Source organism: Aedes albopictus, chromosome 1 (assembly GCF_035046485.1).
Source record: "Aedes albopictus strain Foshan chromosome 1, AalbF5, whole genome shotgun sequence".
Classification (NCBI taxonomy): domain Eukaryota; kingdom Metazoa; phylum Arthropoda; class Insecta; order Diptera; family Culicidae; genus Aedes; species Aedes albopictus.
The window spans coordinates 162,599,936-162,624,095 of record NC_085136.1 but is presented as its reverse complement, the minus strand read 5'-3'; the positions used below and the strand labels follow the sequence as shown (position 1 = coordinate 162,624,095).

The 24,160-nt window shown below is 40.9% G+C and overlaps 2 protein-coding genes across 2 annotated transcripts in view; one reads left to right on the top strand and one right to left on the bottom strand.

The window, feature by feature from the left end:
- The window catches only part of LOC109431412 (scoloptoxin SSD14), a 114,321-nt gene that overhangs the window by 82,856 nt on the left and 7,305 nt on the right, over window positions 1-24,160 (bottom strand). The window lies entirely within an intron of this gene.
- Window positions 13,488-22,636, top strand: LOC109431443 (isoaspartyl peptidase/L-asparaginase-like). The gene is made up of 3 exons (XM_019707648.3): window positions 13,488-13,854; window positions 13,930-14,328; window positions 21,955-22,636. The coding sequence occupies exons 1-3, from the start codon at window positions 13,795-13,797 to the stop codon at window positions 22,549-22,551; spliced, it is 1,056 nt and encodes a 351-aa protein (XP_019563193.3). The 5' UTR covers window positions 13,488-13,794; the 3' UTR covers window positions 22,552-22,636.

Below are 24,160 nucleotides of genomic sequence, written 5' to 3'. Positions count from 1 at the left end.
ACCGTCCGCGACCAGGACAAGATCACCCACTTTCAAGAGACTGGTTTCTTCAAACCATTTCAGCTGTCTCCTGTTAATTGGAAGATTGCCAGGAAACGCTGCCAAAACTTATTGAGCTGACGTTGGATTGTTCGAAGATATTTCTGCGGTTCCCAAATGTTGACATCACCCTGTTCTGCTCCACTAGAGGTACCCAAAAGGAAGTGATTGGGTGTCAAAGCTTCAGACTCCTCAGAGTCCAACGGCAAGTAGGTCATAGGCCTCGAATTAATAATACTCTGGACTTCAACAATCAGCGTTTGTAGTTCCTCATTCATTAATTTCCCCTCTGCATAGGCATCATTCATGGCCACCTTGCCATACCGTACCAGCCTTTCCTAAGCACCCCCCCCCCCATATATGGAGCTCCAGGAGGAATGTCGTGGACAGTTCTTTGTCGATCTGCTCCCGTAATATGCGTTCCGCCCCCTGAAAGTATTTCTATCAGCGATCCTCGACGACCGATGAACCGTTGTAGCCAAGAAATACGGGATGCTGTTGACAAGCTATACGCTATTTCAGGATGTATGGCTCGTACCGTGAAACACGTAAAGAGAGCAATCCACCTCTTCACGTTTGAGCGTCCTACTTTCATTAGGCGTGGCCCAAAATAATCCAGATCAACACAGCTGAACGGACGGACATTCATCTGCACGGCCAGGATGAAGTGCAGCCATTGGTGGATTGCAAGAGCGAATCTTGCGAATCTTGCACATCTGGCAGCTATATGCGACCTTCTTCACGATTCTACGTAAGCTCGAAATGGCGTAGTGTTGAGAGAACTCGTTGACAATAATGGTTTCGTTGTTGCTATGCTGGTAGCGGCGAGATAGTCTTGAACCAAAAGGTTGACAGCACGGTGCTTCGCAGGTAGAATTATCGGAAACCGGGTATCGTAGGTCTTGTTCTTCGCAGCAACAATACGGCTTCGCTGTCGCAATAATCCAAATTCATCAAGAGCAGGTATCAACTTGAAAAAGTTACTTCAAAATCGTTCATTCTGCGCTGAACAACTCAGCTTATGAAAGTGGACCACGGAGCCTTTGAGCCGGTTTTGCGACGTTGAAGATAAATCGTAATTCGTAGGCTACAGTGCGTAGCATCCTATTTCATGACGAAAAACGACGGAGATCCAGTGTCAGAACGAAAGCAAAATGGAACAATACTGAAGGTCTGATATCTTAATTTGTAGACTTGATGGTACTGGCTCTTGTAGGCCACGATTCTTCTGACTGTCGTAGGAATTCTGGCCCGTAGACCCACTGGCTTTCCGGACTGAAGTAAGGTCCACGGTCCCACTTGGTTGCCTCATCTGCTGGGTTGAGCTTGGATGGAACCCACTGTCATTCATTAACTTTCGTGGTCTCCATAATTTCATCGACTCTATGGGCTACGATGGGTTTGCAGCGCCTCAGGTCCGAGCTAATCCACGCTCTCGCTATCGTTGAATCTGTCCAGAGACAGTAGGATCCGTCTATTGGAGAAAACGATAGGGTAATTATCCTGGACAAATTTCAGCAAACGTACACCGAGGACACATGCTTGCAGATCTAATCTTGGAATAGACATCGGTTTAAGCGGAGCAACCTTGGATTTTCCAGAGACCAAAACACAGGTGAACAATTCATCTCCAATAGCCGTTCGATTATAAGCTGTACACACGACTACGCTATCTCGCTGGCGTCCACGAAAACGTGAATTTGGGCATCTTTGTACGTTTGTTCTGCTGCTCATAGAAAATAGCATCGCAATAGTATTCAAATATTGCGTCACTTACTGCTTCGTCCCATTCCGTCCTAGCTCGCCACAATTCCTGAATCAGCACCTTCCCGTGCATAACGAAGAATGCCAAAAGTCAACAATGACATGACTCATCGGAGCACCTGCCGTTTCGTTCGATGAATACCGCTATCCTAGAGCTGCCTGACGTCTTTTCTCATGCAGGTGGAGAAACTCAACTCGTCTGTACTTGAAGACCAAAGCATCCCGAACACGCGTTCAACTTGTTCATCCGATTCCAGATACAGTTTTTTTTGTCTTCTTGGGTTGTTTCTCCGAGTGCTGCCATAACCCTTTTGCTGTTCGACTTCTGATTGCAATGATGAAAACCGCCGTTATGATGTCGCACTTCTGCTGAAACCTTCTCCACTTCGCATTCGCTGCCAAAGCTGTCGAGATAATCGTCGACATAATGGCTTTTCAATATTCCTTCCACGGCTCTTGGGTATTGCTGCTGATGTTCCTGGCATTTAGATTTTTCACGTACTGCGCAGATGCAGGCGAGCACGTTGCGACGAACGTACATACATACATTTATTTGTTCAACATCATTAAGATAAGACATAATCAACAATAGTTCGCCACAATACTCGGTTTGTGGCTGCCGCTCTCCATCCACCTGGTCCGCCCATCATATTCTCTGCGCTCCACGCCTTCTTGTGCCAACCGGATCAGTTGCAAACACCAGCTTTGCAGGGTTGTTGTCCAGCATTCTTGCAACATGCCCTGCCCACCGTATCCTTCCGGCTTTGGCCACCTTCTGAATGCTGGGTACGCCGTAAAATGCAGCGAGCTCGTGGTTCATCCTTCTCCGCCACACACCATTCTCTTGCACGCCACCGAAGATCGTCCATAGTATCGCTCGAAAACTCCGAGTGCTTGCAGGTCCTCCTCGAGCATGTTCCATGTCACGTGTCCGTAGGTCAACCGGCCATACACCGACATTTTTTTACATGGTGCATTTGGTGCGTGGGTGAATCTTTTTAGACCGCAGCTTCTTCTGGAGCCCGTAGTAGGCCCGACTTCTGCTAATGATGCGCCTTCGAATTTCACGACTCACGTTGTTGTCAGCCGTCAGTAAGGATTCGAGGTAGATCAATTCCTCCACCAAGTCGAAGGTATCCCCGTCTATCGTAACATTACTACCCAGACGGATCCGATCGTGTTCGATTCCGCATACCACCATGTACTTTGTTTTTGAGGCATTCATCATCAGTCCGACCTTTGCTGCTTCGCGTTTTAGGCGGCTGTACAGCTCTGCCACCGTTCCAAATTGTCTGGCGATTATGTCAATGTCGCCCGCAAAACACACAAATTGACCGGATTATGTGGAAATAGTTACCCAGCTGTCGCATCACACCTTCCAGAGCGATGTTGAAGAGTAGGCATGAGAGTCCGCCACCTTGTCGCAGTTCCCGGCGAGATTCGAATGAACTGGATAGTTCAACCGAAACCCTTACGCAGTTTTGCACACCGTCCATCTATGCTTTAATCAGTCTAGTCAGCCGTTTTCGTCCATGATTCTCCATAGCTCTGCGATGTCGTTACTGTCGTATGCCGCTTAGAAGTCGGTGGGCAGGTGATGCGTTGGGACCTGGTATTCACGGCATTTCTGGAGGATTTTCCGTACGATGAAGATCTGGTCCGTTGTCGACCGGTCGTCAAAGAAGCCAGCTTTATAACTTTCCATAAACTCATTCGTTTTAAATGATAGACGACGGAAGATGATCTATCTGGAATAGCACTTTGTTGGCAGTATTCAAAATAGTGCACGCTCTGAAGTTCTCTCATTCCAAATGGTAATTTTTCTTGTGAATGGGGCAGATTACCCCTTCCTTCCACTCCTCCGGTAGCTGTTCGGTTTCCCAGATCCTGACTGTCAGCCGGTGCAGACAGGTGGCCAACTTTTCTGGGCCTATCATGATGAGTTCAGCTATGATACCATCCTTACCAGCTGCTTTGTTGACTTTGAGCTGATGAATGGCATCCTTAACTTCCCTCAGAGCGTGGGAGATTTCTTCACACTCCGCTTCTTCCAGGCGGCGCTTTTTCTCCCGAAGGAGGCGGGTCTGCTGTTTCAGCTTCTGTTTGTCTATCTGAGCGTTTAGATCTCCTATGATGTTGCTGATTTTCCGTTACTATGTTTTTATACGGCTGGCTCGTAAGGTCTGACACCAACCTCCTACTTTCCAGAGGACCATAGTGCACAGTTGAGCTTAGACTCCTTTTCTGGCACTCGGACGTTGATCAGCCGCCCCTAATATGGGGATCAGTCGCTGTTGTGAGCCGCTCCTCCTGGGGAACAGACGCTCAGGTATTCAAACCGCTCTTTCTTGTCAACCTACGACCAAAGTTCCCACCGGGGTTGGGCACCCGATCTTCCCTAAGGTTGCTCATAGTTTCCAGCCGGTACCACGCGGAGGTAGGGATAGGAGTTGCTGTGCAGAGGCTAGTGGATCACAATGAACTCTGAATTGCGCAACATATACCCAGCCTTTACTGTGCCAGTTGAAATGCTAATTAACAGCCAAAAGCTTTTGAGTAGCACAGGTTATGCTAGTTCAAGGCGACTATGCATTCGAACTGCTTATGTAGGGCAGCAAGCCGTTCAAATGCTTAATACAATACTATGTACAGTCTGATGTGCGGCTTATTCAAATGCTTAGCGGTACATGATTGTTGAAAACATATAGGTTATATGACCAATTGAAAAGTTTATGTATGACTTTTTTCATAAATAGATGAGTCGATGGATGGGCCGATAGAGATGGTTTGGGAGTCTCTGCTACAATAAGGGTGGTTAGTAGCCTCACAACCTGCTACTTTGGCAAATGCGCAAACAAGTTACTAGGAACTATTAGCGAGGAGAGGATGCTGCATCTCGAGGAGATTAGTACTGTGCCGTGTATATAAGTCGGTCAATCAGGTGTCATAGTGAATGCACCGTTTGCCTTTCGCCAATCAGCTCAAGTGCAAGACCGCATATAAGTATCTAAACAACACTGCACCTACACTGACCGGCCAGTAGTGATTATTCTTGATTAAACAAATATGAATCTTGTTTTACAGCCGTGGGTCAATACTCAGGTCTGTTTAAGATCTACAAACACTTGTAAACGATCCATCAAATTCGTTGGCAGCGTCAGAAGAAAGATAACATTCTTATCAATGTGACATAGAGTTTCGCTGCTAATAAGCAATTTAAGATCATGGCCTTCATACCTGCCATGTTTGCTTGTCGAATAAGTCGGTTTGGGGCCGTGTAATTGTTTCCCGGCTGTCATTCGGACGTCGATGCGCACGATGGAACCGCCGACAAGACGACGCGACGCGGTGATGGCGTCTCAGCTCCTGATGCTATAAGCAGTATACCTGGCTTATCTAAAGCATTTTACAGCCACTCACTACAAATAGGGTAATCGGGTTTACCGTTGTTTGAGTACCTGTTTGTTGTTGTTGAAATTTTGCACAGGTTACCAAGGTTACAATGGGATTTTCACAAGACGTATAGGTAAATTGAACTATAACTAGGGATCAAGAGTAACATGCTACAGCAACTAAGTGTATTATTTGTTCCTCCAGAATATATTTTCCATTGCGTAGATTTATAGATTCCGGCGCAAAATAAAATAATTAGGCTTATTTTAGGCGTAGGTGCATTTTAAACGTTTGCATACAATGCCAAACTATCGCCAACGGTGAAGAAGAATGAAGAACTTACATGGAGATGTATCGAACTTGAATATCCTACCTTAAGAAATTTGGACAATCCATGTCACTGCAAATCTTTGGAATAGCATTTATTATAATTTCAATACATTTGTTTTTTTTTGCATTGGCTCAAAAATATGATAATACTTATTAACCCATCAATTCAAATTGAAACCAAACCAGTTTTTTTAATCTACACACTTATTTTTGAATTGCCTGTTCGGTACTTTTTTGACGAGATTAGAACAGCAGTACGATCTCGGTAGTTTCGGTAATCGATTTTACTGAGGTTCAGTAAAACAACTGTCAAAATCGTATGGAAAAGGTAAACAATGCATTTTTGTTGAACGAGCTCGGTGCTGAGCAGTTCTAATCTCGTCAAAAAATTACCGAACTCGGTAATCAAAATTAAGTGTGTACACATATACAGTGTAACATTTGCAAAGGGTCTATCTTAACATGTCTTTGTATTCAAATAGGTTCTCACGCAAATCATGATTGGAGGCTTCTTGGTTGAGCGGCTAGTGTCACTATGTTTTCAGTCACAGCAAGTTCTTGGCTGTCGTGCTTTCTTCAAAGAGCGAATTGCTCACGAGAAGCATTAAACGTGTCCGTGTCAATTTCTTCGCATTTTTCTCTATTTCGTGAATGTTCTCATTCTGCCTATATAGCTTTTCAAATGTTGCGCTAGATCTAATAATTTGGAATAAGGAATCATCCTTCGGAGATGTTATACATAGATACATTCGTATATCATATATTCTACGCTTAATTGTCTTACTGTTAGTCCGATATAACATGCGTAGAACGGCAGTATATTAAATTTGTTGCAAACTTTTTAGAAATGATTACCCTTAAGTCTATGAACTTAGTACAAACACTTAGTGACAACAATCCCAAAAATACGCAATTCAAATTACTACGTTCAAATGAGCATTGCAAACACGTAATTATAGTGAATTGCGTTGAATTCTGTGTACAATATTTCCGATCAGTATTTGCGTAAAGACGATACTTGTTGTTAAAATCCGTCACGATGACGAAACATCGATAGTGAAAATGATGACTTATTTCATCAAAATTTGAAATATACCATCATGTTATTCTTGCATACAGTAGCCGCCAAAAGCACAGAATTATATCAATTATTCACACCGTACTGATTTGCGCAAGGTTATGCAATATGATCAAACACAAAAAAAAAACAAACAAAACAGTTCAATTTATAATGCTCGCATGTTGCACTTTTGACTGCAGGTGTTGCATCATAAATGTGTAATGTGTGTTTGTTTTCATTTTTACCTTGCGTGATTCATTAATGTGAGTGTATATACGATCATTTACCAATATTTGTACATATTTACTTAAATTTATGGATCGTGTTAAATGTCTGATTGTTTTGCAACTCGTCGCATAAACAAACAATTATCATAAACTTCTGACCGGTACTGTTGATAATGAATTGTTTAAATTGAAAGTCTTTCTAATCAGTAATGCGTTTCATAGTAGATTAGGAAATTAATGCGTGGTCGGTAGTTCTTCATTCAAAATTTGATAATCAACCACCCGTATGACGCGTGATGATTCTCGTGCTACGCAGCCCGTTTTAAATTTGGAACGAAAAAAAAAGTATGTTATTGTTTACATTTGCTTTGAATTTTGACCTATTTTCCGGATGCATTAGAGTCACCGGCGCTGCTGTTAATCTAAATTTCTAGGTTATAAGATTAAATTTAATCAAAAGGTGCAGAACAGGATTTTCGAGGTCTCACATTTCGAGGTATTACACTAGCGCACAGCATTTTGAACTCGATTGTCCTATGAAGAAAATGAGGTCCAAAAAGCGAGATTTTCTCAACGTGTTGTACAAAATACAACAGCGCGATCGCTCGTGGGTTAAAAAAACCCTACATGCAAATTTTCAAGCCAATCAGTTCAATAGTTCAGGTCTCCAATTAATCTAGTGGTTAAGGCTATGGATCGCCAATCTGGAGACGGCAGTTTCGATTCCCGTTCCGGTCGAGAAAATTTTCTCGATTCCCTGGGCATAGTGTACCACTGTACTTGCCACACAATGTACAAATTCATGCATTGGCAGGCAAAGAAAGCCCTTCAATTAATAACTGTGGAAGTGCTCAAGGAACACTAAGTTGAAGAGAGGCAGGCCAAGTTTCAATGCAAACGTCGAGCCATAAAGAAGAAGAAGAAGAAGAAGAAGAAGAAGAAGAAGAAGAAGAAGAAGAAGAAGAAGAAGAAGAAGAAGAAGAAGAAGAAGAAGAAGAAGAAGAAGAAGAAGAAGAAGAAGAAGAAGTTTCCGAATCCATAATGGCCAGACAGACAAACGAACAGAAATTCATTTTTATATAGATTTTGCTTAGTATATTAGACAATTCATACTCTAAATGTCATTAACATTGTAGGTAGCACTAGAATGATAGTTACAGCCCATTATTGTAGCGCGCAACCTCTATAGAGGCAAGACTTAGCGCTAAACTTCGAACGCAGGCACGTTCGGTGTAGTACTAGATTTGTAGTAATGAGCTGAATTTTAGTATGGTGAGAAGGTCAATTCTCCGTTTCTGCAATGAAATGGTCTAAAAAGCGTGGGTATTAGCCTGGTACACGGTTTATATGGGAAAATACAAAAAATGAAAAAACTCAAGTTCCTGTATACTTTTCGAGTTCCACTTTGGTCTCATATCAACTGTACAAAATTTCAGATCGATCGGAAAAACTATATTTTAGCGCCCGCCATTCTTAGTTTTTCATACGATTTACTATGGGGAAATTTTACTCCTGCAAAGAAAAATCGCTAGGAGTCACCCCTAGATCCCTAAAAATAAGTCGACGAATGATTTTTGTAGAAAACTTTACTAGGAATCAGACCTCTGAAGACAGCAAATCGATGCGACGTTCGTGGAAAAAGTTATTAGGCCTCACCCGATCGATAAAATGACGAGATTTTATTATTTATTGTTATTCCTTACATGTTAAACAGCGTTTGCATGCCATTCGGTTTTCAGTCAATAACTTTTTTCGCATGCCTCAGATCGCTTTGCGGTCTTCGGAGGGTTGATTCCTCGTAAAATTTCCAACAGAAATCATTCATCGATTTATTTTTAGGCGTTAAGGAGCAACCTGTGGCGATTTTTCTTCGAAAAAGTGATTTTCCCCATACTAAATCGTATGAAAACGTAAAATGGCTGGCGCTAAAATATAGTTTCTCCGATCGATCCGAAATTTTGCACAGTTGATATGGGACCAAAATGGAACTCAAAAAGTGTACAGGAGTAAAATGTCTTTTTGTGTCCCACACTAGTGGGTATTATGATTCCTTGCCTAATTTGATGCTGTTTTTTGCAAAACTTTGGATAACTTTGTTGTTTATGTTGCAAGAAATGGAGAAAACAACAACACCGTTCCCCAATGTTTTGTTCAAACAGCATCAAATTAGGCAAAGAAAAATAATACCCACGCTTTTTGCACAATGTCATTGCAGAAACGGAGAATTGACCTTCTCACCATACTAAAATTCAGCTTATTGCTACAAATCTAGTACTTCACCAATCCGTCCTATTATCCAAATAGTATGCACGCTAAGAAAAAGTTACTCTAAAATGAGTACGATTCACACAAAACTGAGCTAAACTGGAACAGCTCAAAAAATAAGTAAATTGTATTTCCAGCGATAGCGCTGGCCCAAGTGAAAAAATCCAACTAGTTTAAGCCGTATAATATTCTTCACATCATCAAGAATATTATACGGCTAGGTGTACCTATTTTGGGCATTTGCCGCCATAACTAAGTCAATTTCAAACCGATTGATTTGAATTTTTGTACAGAGTTAGATATTATACGTGCCTAACTCTATACAAAAATTCAAATCAATCGGTTTGAAATGGACGTAGAAATAACAGCAAGTGCCCAAAATAGGTACACCTGCCCAAATGGTACAAGACCCTACTTATTCGGTCACTTTTACACTTTACACTTGCACTTTTACTTCTATCTTAGGCATCATTTTTCCATAAATATGAGTTTTATTTTTGTTGTTAGAATGTTGGAAAAATATTTTTCGTAGCGTAAATTTGATTTACAAAAACACTATAAAATAATATCCCCTCAAAATGTTATACCTATATCTATTGAACATAATAACTTTAAAGCTGTTGCACCTAACATATGAAAATATGATATGTAGAGTTTGAGGGGAGAGAGAAGAGAAAGGAAGAAGAAGGAAAAGAGGGTGTGAGAAGGAGTGAAGAAGGATTTTTTAAACCAAGTTCTTTATTTGTAGAGCTCAATTGTTTAATAATTTGTTATTCTAGGTTTACAATCGAAGGATAAAATACTAATAGTTCATTTTTCGTGCGCACTTTTTTCTTGGTTGTGAGCCTGAAGCGGATCCTGATGCCGCAAATTGAGTTCGCCGCTGTTTTGCCTGTGGATTTTCCATTGCGATCTGGATTGCTTGCGCCATCTCCGCCACAGCTGGTGGTTTACTCTTCCAAGGTTGATCATCTTTCTAAGAAACTGTCATTTACTCACAAACATCCGACTGCGTCGATTCCTCGCGTTCTCTACACTGAAAAACGGCTTGCGGTTGTGTAGGATCGTAGTAGCCATGAATTGTATCATTGACATTTAGCTGTACAGTAGACGTTCGATAACTGCAACATGTTTACGTTTCACTTAGCGAACGAAAATTCGATAACTGCAACGCCTGACAGTGTCAACAAACCGTCAATTGACGTAAAATGAACGAAAAATTCATTCGACTGTTCATTAGGGCTAACATGGCGCACCATTTTGACGTTTGGCGGTGCGATAACTGCAAATTTGTTGCACTTACCGGACTTGCAGTTAGAAAGCATTGCAGTTAAACCGTTTGCACCGACCGAACGTCTACTGTATCTAATAAATCATTTTTGTTCCAACCACCACCAAGAGAACACTACATTTGGCGACGAGGATGAAAAATAAAGGAAAATGCAGCTTGCGCAAGTTAGAAGAACAATTGGGCTCATACAAAACCAAATTCCATATTTCAAGCAACATGAAGAAAAAAATCCCGTGGAGAAAATGATTTGCTGTATGGTAAAGTGTAAATCATGGTGAAGAAGAAAACAAATTGTTCTTAGGGATGATTCCAGTAGTCCAATGTCCAGTGTACAAATTGTGTGTAAAGAGTTTAAGTGTACCTCAACGCCACCAACGGAGACTGCCCCACTTATAAAGACGATTTGACTCCACGATGGCAGTGTTTAGCGTTAAAATATACTAGCCCACAAAGCGACACGAGCGCCAAACGGCCAAAAACGGCGAGCACTGGAAACAAAAATGACAACACAACAATGTAAGTGATGGGACGCTAGCGCCACGCAACGGGAGCATAACCGCATACTCTGATATGACCGTTACAAAGTTTTACACAAGGCAGAAAGCAAAGATAGACGTCTGTTCTCTGTGCTAGCAGTGAAAATTGCATGCAAGAGCTTAGCATCAAGTTTCCAGCGCTGACAGCCCGGCGGCGACACCATCACTTGTATTCGATGCATCGTTTGTGCTACTCTCGGTTATCAACTTCCTCAAATTCTCACTTCAAACTCACAGAAGTGAATTCTTGGTGGGATCATTCAAGACAACCTTTTTGGGATTATTCCAGAAGTTCCTCCAGTGAATCCTCTAGGAACGTCTGCAGAGATTTAATCCAGAAATTCCAGCTCCCTCAAGCAATTGCAACTGTGGTTCTACCTTTCTTCCTAGGACTCCTCCAGAAAATTTTACTGAATTACCTTCAGGAGTGCTTCTAGGGATTTCTCTAGAGATTTGTCGTGCGATTCCTTTAGGAATTCTTGCTGGAATTATTCATAGCAATATTTATAAGATTGCTCCAGAAGGTCATTTGATTATTCCTCCAGAGATTACTCCAGTAATTTCTCATGGGATTCTTCCAGGAGCTTTCGCGGCCTTTCTCCAGAAATTTCAGCTGAGATTCCTCAAGAAATTCTTCCTGCGGTTTTTCCATCTATTATTACTCCCCCAGAAATTCTAACTGCGTTACTTGAGAAATTTTGCTACGGATTTCTCTTAAGCTTTCTCCTGGTTTTCTTACTGGGACCTTCCAGAACTTCCTGGAATTCTTGCAGAAATTTCTTCGGTTGTTCTTCCAGGGATTTCTCCAAGGCTTCAAACCATGAATGCTTCCAGAGATTTCATCCAAAGTTCCCTCCAGAAATTCCTCATTGAATTGTTGCAGAAACACATCTTGGCCCTTCTCCAAGGATTCCTCAAATAACTCCTCCTGCGGTTCTACCAGAAATTCTTCCTCCAGAAATTCTATCTATGGTAACTCCGGGAATTCTTGTGGTGATTCCTATAAGAATTTATCCTGGCACTCTGGCTGGAACTCTTCCGGGAAATCTTCCTGGGATTCCTTCAGAAATCCCCCCTCGAATTGTTCAGGGCTTCCTATGGATTCCTCCAGAATACCTCTATCGGTTCTTTCAGGGACTTTTCTAGATATTGTTCCATGTATTTCTTGAAGGCATTTCTCTTTGGATTCTCCCAGGCATTTCTATTGAGGTTTATCTTGAAATGCCTGTACAGTTTCATCTAGCAATACCTCTTAGGAGTTCTGCTGAGTTTTCCACAATGATTCATCCTAGAATCCTTCTTAAAAATCATCCAAATTGTTTTTTCTAAGATACTTCCAGGAGTTCCATCCGATGATTCCTCCAGATTTTTTTCCAAGACAATTTATCCATAGATTTCCGAATCAATTTCTCATGCAAATCCTCCAGGATCTCATCTTGGCCTTCCTCCATGAACTCCAGCTGGATTTCTCAAGCAATCCCTGCTGTGATTCTTCCAGAAATTATTCCTAGGATTACCCGAGATTCGTATAGGGATTTTTCTAAAGATTTCTCTTGGGATTCCTTCAAACACTCTTGTTGGGATTGTTCAAAGTAATCTTTCGAGCAATCTTCCAGAAGTTCCTTAAAAGAATTCCGGCAGGTATTATAGTAAAAATTTCTAGAGGAATCCTAGGAGGTATCTCTGCACAAATTACTAGTGAAACCCCAATAAGGACTGCCTGGTGCAATCCTAAGAGAAGTTCATTGAAGAAATATCTCGATGAATCCATAAAGGAATACCTTGAGAAAACCCTGGAATATTCGATACAGGTATTCCTAGAGGAATTTTCGGAGGAGCCCCTGAATTAATCGCAGTAGCTAATATATCGGATAACGCAAAAACAGCTCTTAGGGTCTGTACCAATTGGCGAATTAAAATTAATTTTTACTTAAATTTGACAGTTCAACTCTTAAACTTGACAGTTTTCCTAAGGAAATAATTATCGAACTGTCAAGTTTAAGTGAAAATTAATTTTAATTCGCCAATTGATACAGACCCTTAATAATGCATCTTGAAAAATCAAGAAAGTTGAAGTAACACTTGACGGTATTTGTTTACTTTCGAAAAATGGATCCCGGAATAACCGGAACCGATTTTGCAGGAAATCCGTATATAAGGTCCAAAATGGCCAGAAGTATTTCGGACAATGTAAAACTAGCACAGAATGGTGAATTTCAAAAACCGCGATGTTTGAAATGTCGCATGACAGTATTGAACTTTTTTCAAAACTTGGCTCCGGAACTAAATTTCAGAAAATCGGTTAACTGATTCCAAAATGTCCAAATGTATTCTAAGTGACCAATCATGCTATAACTTTCAAAATTATGAATGCAAACCCATTTAAGTTCTAGCTAAATATTCAACATAACTTCCTCAATAGACCAAACCATCGATAATTTGGCATTATCATGGGCGCCTTCAGACACGAGTCCAAAGTGATAACAGCAGTTTAACGCTGAATCTCAAAAATAAAAATTATCTTTGCAAAGTCATAATTTAAACACCTTTTCCCCCTCACCGATGCAAATTTATATAAGCGTCTCCCCAGTATTATGTCCAAGTACCTGTTCGATAAGTTTAATCGCATGCGAATGGCATCAATTGTAATTCCACGCAGATAACAACGACCGGTGATGGCTTGCCTTTCATTTTGATATCATGGCGATCTTTTTGGTTATGTGTGGGTTCAATAGATAGCCAGCCTGAACCATCTTCAATTGTGGAAAACAATATCATGCATTTTGTTTGAACGGGAATGTGTAGAAAGGTAGCCACTTTTCAATTTATAGATCCAGCTCAGTTCACGCTTGTGACCAGTTGCAAAAGGTTGAACCTTCCACCAGCACAATGCGATCGCTTAGATCCTCTCCGATTATTTTGCTTTTGCTGATTCATCTTTTCGATCATGTGAGTGACCGTCGTTTACTAACAGTGTCGCCGGAACGTGACTGAATGAGTTTATTGCACTTCCGATTATCGTAGGTGGTAATAGCTGATATTGAGCCGATTGTTTTGGTGCATGGCGGGGCGGGGACCATCAGCGAGGATAGAATTCCTGGCAAATATCGTGGCTCGAAGCTGGCTGCACGTGTCGGCTACCTGGTGCTGATGAACAACGGAACTGTGCTGGATGCTGTCGAGGAAGCAGTGCGGATTATGGAAAGCGATAGCAACTTTAATGCAGGATATGGATCCGTGCTGAACTACGACGGAGATGTGGAAATGGATGCCAGCATCATGGATGGGGCAACTTTGAAAGCTGGATGTGTAGCCGGTGTACGTGATGTTCTGCATCCCATTACACTGGCCCGAAGGGTGATGGACAAAACGAGGCACAACTTTCTAGCCGGACAGGGACTGGTGGACTTTACGAAGGAGCAGGTAAATCTCTTTAGTTCTCATCAAATTTATTTGGTGTGTTTGGCAGTCCCCCTGCTTGTTGACCCTCCCTTCAGAGTGTAGAGCGCAGAGAGCGTGTTGGCATCTTTAGAAATGTTAGGAATAGATCATTTGGGCACCAAAATTTCAAATGGGCGTAAATGCTTTTTGAAACCAAATAGTTGTAGAACCTATCTAGTATCTGCGAATTACGTGAGAAATATTGAATGCAATCCAATACTTCAAAAGAAGCTGATGTATTCAAAAGCAGTTACGCCCTTTTGAAATATAGGTGTCTTTTTTAGGATACTTACCGGACAAGCTTTTGTTTAGTCTGTTAAAATTTTAGAGATACGGATTTTTTTTATGAATGACCCAATAATAATTATTGATGTAGAGAGTTTCAAAATGAAGATTTTTATAGCACGAGTCGTACATTTATCTAACGAGGCTTGCTGAGAACCCCTCCTTTGCTTAGACGTTGCGTTGTGTCCCTCTTTCTTCTGATGTTGCTAATAAGTGGGCAAAATAAACCAAAGCTTTGTTTGGTGTTATGTACCTGAGTTAAAGATATATTTCTTCGTTGATTTTACGTGGATCGAATTCAATTCTACATCAACTTATTCAATCTCATTATGAGACACTTTCAGTTTGCACAACATTTAGACTCAACTGACTAATGAATCAAACGTGCAAGACTTTATTTTGAAAACAATCTGTTGCGCTGTGATTTCTGGTTGGTTCAATATTTTGATAACAAACCGCAACCGGTAACTGCCAGTTTGAATGCAAAGCTTTACACTGATCTCATATTTATAGGTTGGATGAGTTTGTTTAGTTAACAAATTTCTCGCTGATCTTGTTCGTCTTCATGGAGTCTAAACATTGGCAATTGACGATTTTTGCATGCGTGGAAGACACGAATCTACTCTATGCTTACAAAACTCTGGAAAAAAAATATGCAAAAACTTCAAAGAGCTACCACAGAGTAAATTTGGGCATATATGACTAGTTTTTCAGGACAGTGTATCAGTTAATGCCTATATTATTGAAATACATATATTGGATTATTAACTTGTGTTAATGTAAGCCGGAGAAGTGAGTATCCTTAAACTGCGCGCCCAATTGTCATAAGACAACATTGCTAATATACTAAACATTTTAACTATAATTCGATGAAAATCTAAGCCATACTAACCCAGAGCTATTAAGTTTCGTTAACCAATTGGAATCAGCACATATATTTGATGACATCATAGAGAAAATTAAAAAAAAATCAGATGTGAGATTTAGCAACCCGTTACTACTTACGGTTGCAAACGTTCCCTTTCCAAGGGCTCTCAGAGACGTTTTAGGAAATCTCAAGGCCATTTCAGGAGGTCTCAGGAAGGTTCAGAGAGTCCCACAGTGTCCCAGGGTTCTAAGAGGTCTCAGAAGAGCTTTAAGAATGTTCATGGGCGTTTCATGAGCGGTCGAAAGTTCCTCTTAGGGGTGATTTAGGAGGTCTCAGGAGCGGAGGACTGGAGGTTCCAGAGGGGATTACAGGGGGAATCCAGGAGTTGCTTAACGGGATCTCAAGAGCGTTTCAGAGGCTCTCAGGGGTGTTTCAAAAAAATCAGGCTCCAGGGGGACCCAGGAACGTTCCAGGTTGTGTCATGGGCATTTTAGAGAGTTACAGGGGGAATTCCAGGGAGTCCTAGAGAGGTCACAGGGGTGTTTCAAGGGATGTCAGAGCTGTTTCTGGGAGTCTTAGGTGCGCTTTAGGGGGCTCCAGGAGGTCTCAGGGGTGTATCAAGGGAGCTTTATGAAGTCTCTAGAGTACTTCAGGGAGTCTCATGGGCCTTTTAGGGGGCCTAACAACCGTTTTATGGGGCAAAGGAAATTTCAGGGGAGTTTTAGGACGTCTCAGAGGATTTCACTGGGTCCTGAAATGTCTTGGAACGCCTCTGCATACATGATCTCATTGAATCGCCCTTGAAATGCCTTTGAAACGGATTAAAAGAAACCTTCTGAAATACACCAATACCCACTCAAATGCTGTCAAACGTTCCTTAAACCTATCAGAACGCTCTTAAAACATTCCTGATATCTCCTTAAATTCTTTGAAATTACTTGAAACGCCCTTGAAATCCCTTGTAACAGTAACACTTTTTAACCCTTTTGAGCCAGAGGGGACATAGGGTACTGGTTCCCTCATTAAGCATGTGGCTCCTATTTTCAAAAACAAAGGATGGAAGCGTTGTTTGTTTTGTTTCTTATTTTTGTATTTTTTGATAGGAGTGAGCACGCATGAAAACAAAAAGAACGGAATCAATCGGTGCCGTAATCGCTAGTTTTCGAATAGGATGAATATGGGAGCGTGAGATTGCTGATGGAACACATTCCCTATACGATACCGAGTATAACAAACGTGTTCGAGATCAGCGAGGCTACGGTAGCACCGGCAAAACAATCCAACTCCAAAAGTAATCTCAGACTCCTGCTGAATCACCCTTAACTCCCCTGAAACTCCATCTAATCATGTCGGAACGCCTACTGAAATCCTCCGAAACAAGACCTTGAAACGCCCCCTGATTCGCCTTGTAACCCCTTTTTTGGGCTCTCTGAGAACTTCCTGGAAACCCCCTTAGACTCATATCAAATGCACAGGAGCAAACCCTGTCTGACTTAATTTATGCACAAAATTCCCAGCAAATCTTCCTCAAGGTCGCAAAGGACCGAAATGTCGGGAATAATCGAAAGTTAACATTCCACATTTCCCTTAAGACTGAGAGTCTAGACCATAACGATAGTTTCAAAAATATCACAAACTTACTTGTTTTACGAAACAAGTTAATAATTATAAACATCAGATTATGCACTTTACTAGAAGCACTTTAACTTCAAGAAGAATAATCCAGTTTTGTGCAAATATGAGTCATTATCGTTAACCCTCTTATACCCAAGCTCTCATGGAATTAATCCAGGATTTCAGGATTTCGTAACTCTTTCTGGGATTCCTCCAGGACTTGCTCCAGGATTTCTCCGAGAATTCATTTAAAAATTTATACAAGGATTTGTCCAGGAATTCCCCCAGGAACGCCTCCCGAAGTTAATCCAGGAATCCTGTATGAATTCCTCCTGAGATTCCTCTAGAAATTTCTTCAAGGATTTCTTCAGAAATCCTCCAGGAAATACTCCAGGGACTCCATATTTCCCCAGAAATTTCTCCGGGAATTTATCCTGGAATTATTCCAGGCATTCCTCCAGGATTTCATCCTGGAATTTATCCGGGGACTCCTCCAGGAATTCCACCAAGAATAAAATTTAGGAATTTTTGCAGGAAATTCTCCAGGGGTTCCTTCAGATATTTCTTCAGTAAGTTTTCCAGGAGTTCATCCGGAAATTAGTCCAGAAATTGTACCAGGAATTCCTTCAGGGATTCCTCTAAGAATTCTTCCAGAGATTTCTCCAGGAATTCCACCGATGATTCCTCCAATATTTCCTCCAAGAATGCCTCCTGAATTCCTCCAGTAATTCATAATTCATAATTCCACCAGAAATTCCTCTGGGAATTCAGAAATTTCTCCACAGATTCATTCCAGAATTCTTCTAGTGATTTCTCCAGGAATTCTGTCAGGGATAGTTCCAAGAAATTTCCCCAGGAATTGCTCTAGGGATTCATGCAGGAATTTGTTCTGGGCTTCCGACAGGAATTTGTCCAGAAATTTTTCCAGGCATTCCTCCTCAGGGATTCTACCAGAGATTTTGCCAAGAATTCCCTCAGGGATACTTGCAAGAATTTCTCTAGAAATTTCTCTAAGGATTCGTCCAAAAATTCCTCAAGATGTTTCTTCAGCATTACCCCAGGAAATCCTTCAGACATTCCTCCAGAAATTGATCTAATAGTTACTACTGGAGTTCCTCCAGAAATTACTACGGTGATTTCTTCAGGAAATCCACCAGGGGTTCCTTCAGAAATTCCTCCCGGAGTTTATCCAGCAATTACCTCAAGAATTCCTCCAGGGATGCCTGCATGAATGCCTCCTGAGATTACTCCAAGAATTCCTTCAAGGATTTCTTCAGGAGTCCTCCAGGAAATCATCCAGGGATCCCTTCAGAAATTCCCCCAGAAATTTCTCCCGGAATTTATCCCGGATTATATCCAGGCATTTCTCTAGGGACTCCTCCAAGAATTCCTTCAGGAATAACGCCAGGTATTTCTTAAGGCAAAACTAGAAGAATTTCGCCATGTTTTTGTTTTTTTATTAAATAACGAAGCAATATTTTTAAAATCGGATTTCGTACACATGTATTTAGAGTATGGATTAGGGTATCTTCTGTTTTTTTTTTGAGGTGGAAAATGTTTTCCATTTTTGCAGAAACCATTTTTTTGGTGAAATTTTTCTCAGAAATGGTTTCCGCAAAAACGAAAAACATTTTCCACCACAAAAAATTCAGAAGATACCTTGATCCTTACTCTACATGTGTACGAAAACCGATTTTGAAAATATTACTTCGTTATTTAATAAAAAATCAAAAAACAAAAAGTGAGGAAACGCTTCCAATTTCGCCTTAAGGAATTTCTCCACGATTTTGAGGAACTGGTCCAGGAATTCCTGGGTCCAGGTTTCCGACAGGAATTTGTCCAGAAGTTCTTCCAGGCATTTCTCCTGAGGTTGCTCCAGAAATGACTTCAGGGATTCCTCCAGGGATTTTTCCCAGAAATCCCCCAGGGATTATTCCAAGAGTTTTTCTAGAAATTTCTCTAAAGTTTCTTCTAGGAATTCCTCAAGAGATTTCTTTAGAATTACCCCAGAAATTCCTCCAGGGATTCCTTCAGAATTTACTACCGCGACTTCTCAAGGAATTTCTCCAGGAAATCCTTGAAAAATCCCTCAGAAATTCTTTTCGAGATTTATCCAGGAATTATTCCAGGTGTTCCTCCAGGCGTTCCTCCAGGATTTCATCCAAACATTTCTCTATGAACTCCTCGAGGAATTCCTCCAAGAATTCTTCCAGGAATTACTCCAGGTTCTCCAGGAATTCCTCCAGGATTTTTTTCGGGAATTGACCCAAGAATTCCTCCAGGAATTTCTCCGAGAATGCCTCTATGGATTTATTCAGGAATTCTTCCTGGGCTTCCGCCAGGAATTTGTCCAGAAGTTCCACCAGGCATTCCTTTTGAGGTTCCTCCAGAAATTGCGTCAGGGATTCCCCCAGGGATTCTTCCAAGAATTGCTCTAGAAATTTCAAAAGGTTTCTTCTGAAATTTCTCCACGGAGTCCTTCTAGAATTCCTCTAGAGAATCCTGCAGGAATTCATCCAGGGATTTTTTTCAAAATTTCTCACAAAGTTTGCTCCAGAAATTTATACAGGAATTTATCCAGGAAGTCCACCAGGATTTTTTCCTGGAATTCTCCTAGGGACTCCTTCAGGTATTCCTGCAGAAATTCCTCCAGCAATTCCTTTAGGAATTCCTCCAGGGATTTCTATAGGAATTCATCTAGGGATTGCTCCGGGAATTTTTCTAGCTTCTTGTACAATAGAATTGTGGCCCACGTAGACAGTATGCCCGAGGACCACTGTTCTAAAGGTCCCTCTCAGAATTCCTGAAGATTCCATCAGGAATTCATCGATTTTTCCAGGGATTGTTCCAGCCATTCGTCCAGGAATTTCTCCAGGGATGCCCCCAAGAAAATCTCCAATTATTGCTTCAGAAACTCCTCCAGGAACTTATCCAGGGATTCTGCCAAGAATTTGTCCAGAAGATTATCCTAATTTCTTTCTGAGATTCCTTTAGTAATTGCATCAGGAATTTCTACTGTGATTTCTCCAAGCATTCCTCTAGGGATTCCTCCAAGAATGTCCAGAAATTCCTCCAAGGGTCAATCCAGAATTTTTTCTAGGAATTCCTACAGGGATTACTGAAGCGGTTTCTTCAGATTTTTTTCCAGGGATTCCTCCCTTAATTGCTCTTATGATTCTTTAAGGTATTCCTACAGTGTTAACTCCAGGCATACCTGCAGGAATTCCATGAGGATTTCCTCTAGGGATTTCTTCAGGAATTCCTGTAGTGATTCTTTCAGAAATTCCTCTCGGGATCTTTTCAAAAGATAATTCAGGGCTTCGTATAGAAATTTCAGTAACCCGTCAATCATGTTTTTCAGGGATTCACCTAAGAGTTGTGGTGTCTGGTGGATTCAGGCGCCCCCTCTAGCTACGCCAATGTGTTTCTTTTGTATTAAGTCGCAACAAATAACATATTTTTATTCCGACCTCTTTTGCTTATCGTTTGACAGATACGCGTTACAAAACGATCAAAAACGATCAAATCTGACTCCTCCGTGATTGATCTGAGCTGATACCAATTGCACTGAGATCCAAATGAATAAGGGCTGGGACACTCCATTTATTCTCAAAGTGCAATTTAAGCAGCTCATTTTTGATCAATAACGGTGCCGGCCATGTCCTTATCGTCAGTTGGGAAGGGAAAGGAATGTTAGAGTGTGCTGGTTGTTGCTACTAAAGACCGAGAGCACCTCTGCATCTCCACAACCCGCACGGACTGTGGTATTTGTTAGGCGGAAAGGATGGGAGATCTGGGAGTCAACGTTGGGTCGGTGATGCGATCCATGGATTGGGGATGTCCGTAAGGCGATAGATGGTGTGGTGATTACTATGAAGGACAAGCGGCTCAGTTCGCTTTGGTTGCATAACTTGTAGGCGTTATATACGCTGTGCTGTGGAAGTTGGAAGGAAGGGAAACGAATTTTTGCAATTCATTTCTGGTTCTAGCAATGGCTATGAACATATCAATATACATGAGTAAAGAGAGAGAAAGTAGATAGAAAGAATCAAAGTAGGATGAAAGGGACGGGCCAGGTATTGAACCCATGACCTTCTGCATAAGAATCAGAAGCGGCAGCCACTACACCACCATCACCAAACCCGTCTTCTTTGACAGATACGCGTTAAAAGGTACAAAACTGATTACACTCATTCGAAGAGGGTATTCTGCTGAGAGGGTCGAAAAGTCAGTATAAGAACATATTTTAATTTTTTGACGAATTGTTCTATTATAATGAAAAAGTTTAGGAGAGTTGAACACACTCTTAAATTATTTTCTTTAAAGTTAGATGGAAAATTAAAATGTGCAAGAAAAAGAAATAAAATATTTTAACAATAATCATAAAATCTCAAAATGTTTTCTTCTTGAAAATTCTGAATCCAGGAAAATAATTAAAGTTTAAGGATTATCAGAAATAAAATTAGAACAATCAAAATCAAATTTCACAAAATCACGAATTAAAAAAAATCATCATGTTTCACCAAAGCATGTTTCAACCGATTTTAGATGGCGAAAAACGATGTTTAGATCAAAATATAAAAATAGGCATTAGAGGATGATAGACAACTAGGTAATAACAACAGTGAGCATTGACGAATTTTTGATACACTTCACGAAAAGTTTACGCAAGTTGAACACCCTTCACAAAGAAAATTTTTGCATGTCCTGATCATTTTACTTATCCTCTGTAGGTAAGCTTTGCATAAAAACGAAAGGAACGAAGTGATTCTGAGGATTCTGAATACGCCAGTTTATAATCTACCACATTCCATTTAAGTAATTTTGAACAACAATTTAAGGGCATCGAAATAATGTACCCGCCGGGTCAACTGGTGACGCAATATGCCAAGGACTCCCTGGACCGATGGAAGCAAAACAACGAGAAACCCAGCACCGGCGAGGGAGGAACCGTGGGGGCGGTGGCCATCGATAGGTTTGGCAACATTGCCGCCGCTACGTCGACGGGTGGTCTGACGGGCAAACTGCCGGGCAGGGTCGGAGATACGCCCATTATCGGCGCGGGAACGTATGCAGACAATCTAATCGGTGGAATTTCTGCAACCGGCGACGGCGATACCATTATGAAGGTGTCGCTGGTTTACGACATTCTGAAGCGTATGGAATACCTGGGAGATGACATGATCAAAGCATCCGAAGATGCGCTGGCTGCGATGTCTGGACGCTTGGATGGCACGGCCGGCATTGTTGGGCTGGATGCGAACGGAAATGTGGCAATCGTGTGCAATACGGAGCAAATCTCTTGGGCGTATCAGCGAGGCCAGACGATTGCGTATGGCGTCCGAAAGGGGGAAATCATCGAGGAGCAACTGTCTGAGGGAGAGATGATGCTTGATGTGTGGTCAATTTTGGAACAGTTGTCCGCGGAATATGATTGATCAATGGTATTTTTTAAAAATATTTGTATTTTGATGGTTTTCAAGAAAAAAAACTGAACGATTTGGAAGCTGTCCTCATATTAACAAAAAATTGAAGCTTTATATTTTTTCTCCTTCGAAAGAAACTCATCCTTCAAACGAAGCCTGTCACTCTGGATAATAAATTATCCTTTCGCTCAACCCATATCCGCCCGCCCACCGTCCTTTGTAGTCCTTTGTGCTTTGAAGTGAATATCTTGGGAATAACAGAATATAGCAGGATACTTTCTTCTAAGAAGTTGTTCAGAAGATCCATACTTCTTGCATGATTACAACGTAACAACGTTGTAACGTCACACTACTAATTCTTATTTTGAATAGCCTTTTCCAATGAAATATCAATGTTCAACAGATCATATTTACTGCAAATTTCACAAGGAATCCGAATACAAAAAAAAAGAGGTTTACGGTCGTATTTAAAAGATATAGTGGAAAATCTAACAAAAAAGGCGGCAAATCGTTGTAACATCACATCACGGTAGAATGCGTCACTACTTTTTTTTATGTCTTTGGTTTTGATTTAGATCTGCTGAAACTGCTATAGATAAGTTTCATCCTTAAATACGATATTATAGTCTTCTCGATATGCATCCTAGATGGTTGGAATCTTCTGCAAAGTGCTTCAGTTTGGTTGAAACTACATTTTTACGTTTTCGTATTAGGTCTAGATCTACTTTAAATGATCTAGAATTGTTGTACATTTTGATATCATTACCAAGTGTTTTATACAGGGTGTTAGGTTCCTGAGTACAAACTTTTAAAAGGGTGATAGAGGACCATAAATGGGGAAAAAGATTGTTCTACGCATATGGTCAAATCTCAACCATTACGTAGTTATTGAACTTCCCATGTTTTTTACTCTTTTTGCCTTAACTGGCTATAACTTGATAATGGTCAAACTTTTCGCAGTTTTTTTTTACCCTTTTTCGAAAGATTGTTGAATTTTCTATCAAATGGCATCTTTGAACCGATTGGTTTAGTTAAATATCTAAGTTTTCTAGAGCAAATAGCTCAAAAGTAGTGTGTTTTACTTTGTTCCACTCTACAATTCGTTCTTTGACATCAAACTTCTATCTCTTATCGTATTCTTGCAATTTCGAGTTAAACATCGCATTTTAGATCATAAATTTGCCACTGTCATGGTAAGTACTTTTTTACGCACTGTACTAAACCGCAAATTTAAATCAAAATTACAAGAAAACAATAAGAGCTAGAAGTTTGGCGTTATTAACCCTTCAGCGCGCGCGCTGTTGTAAAAAGTAAAACACTACCAAAAAACCTCGCTCTTTGCATACAGCACGAGCGCTTTGCAGTTTCGATTGCTTGATGGCGCGCGTCCTGGAAGGTTAAGTTATTCAACTAAACCAATCGATTCAAAGATGCCATATAGAAAATTCAATAATCTTTCGAATAAGGGTAAAAAACTGCGATGAGTTTGTTTTTGATAATAATCAAAAAACATGGAAAGTTCAATAGCTACGTAACGGTTGAAATTTGACCATATGCGGAATAATATTTTTCACCATTTATGGTCCTCTATCACCCTTTAAAAAATTTGTACCCATGAACC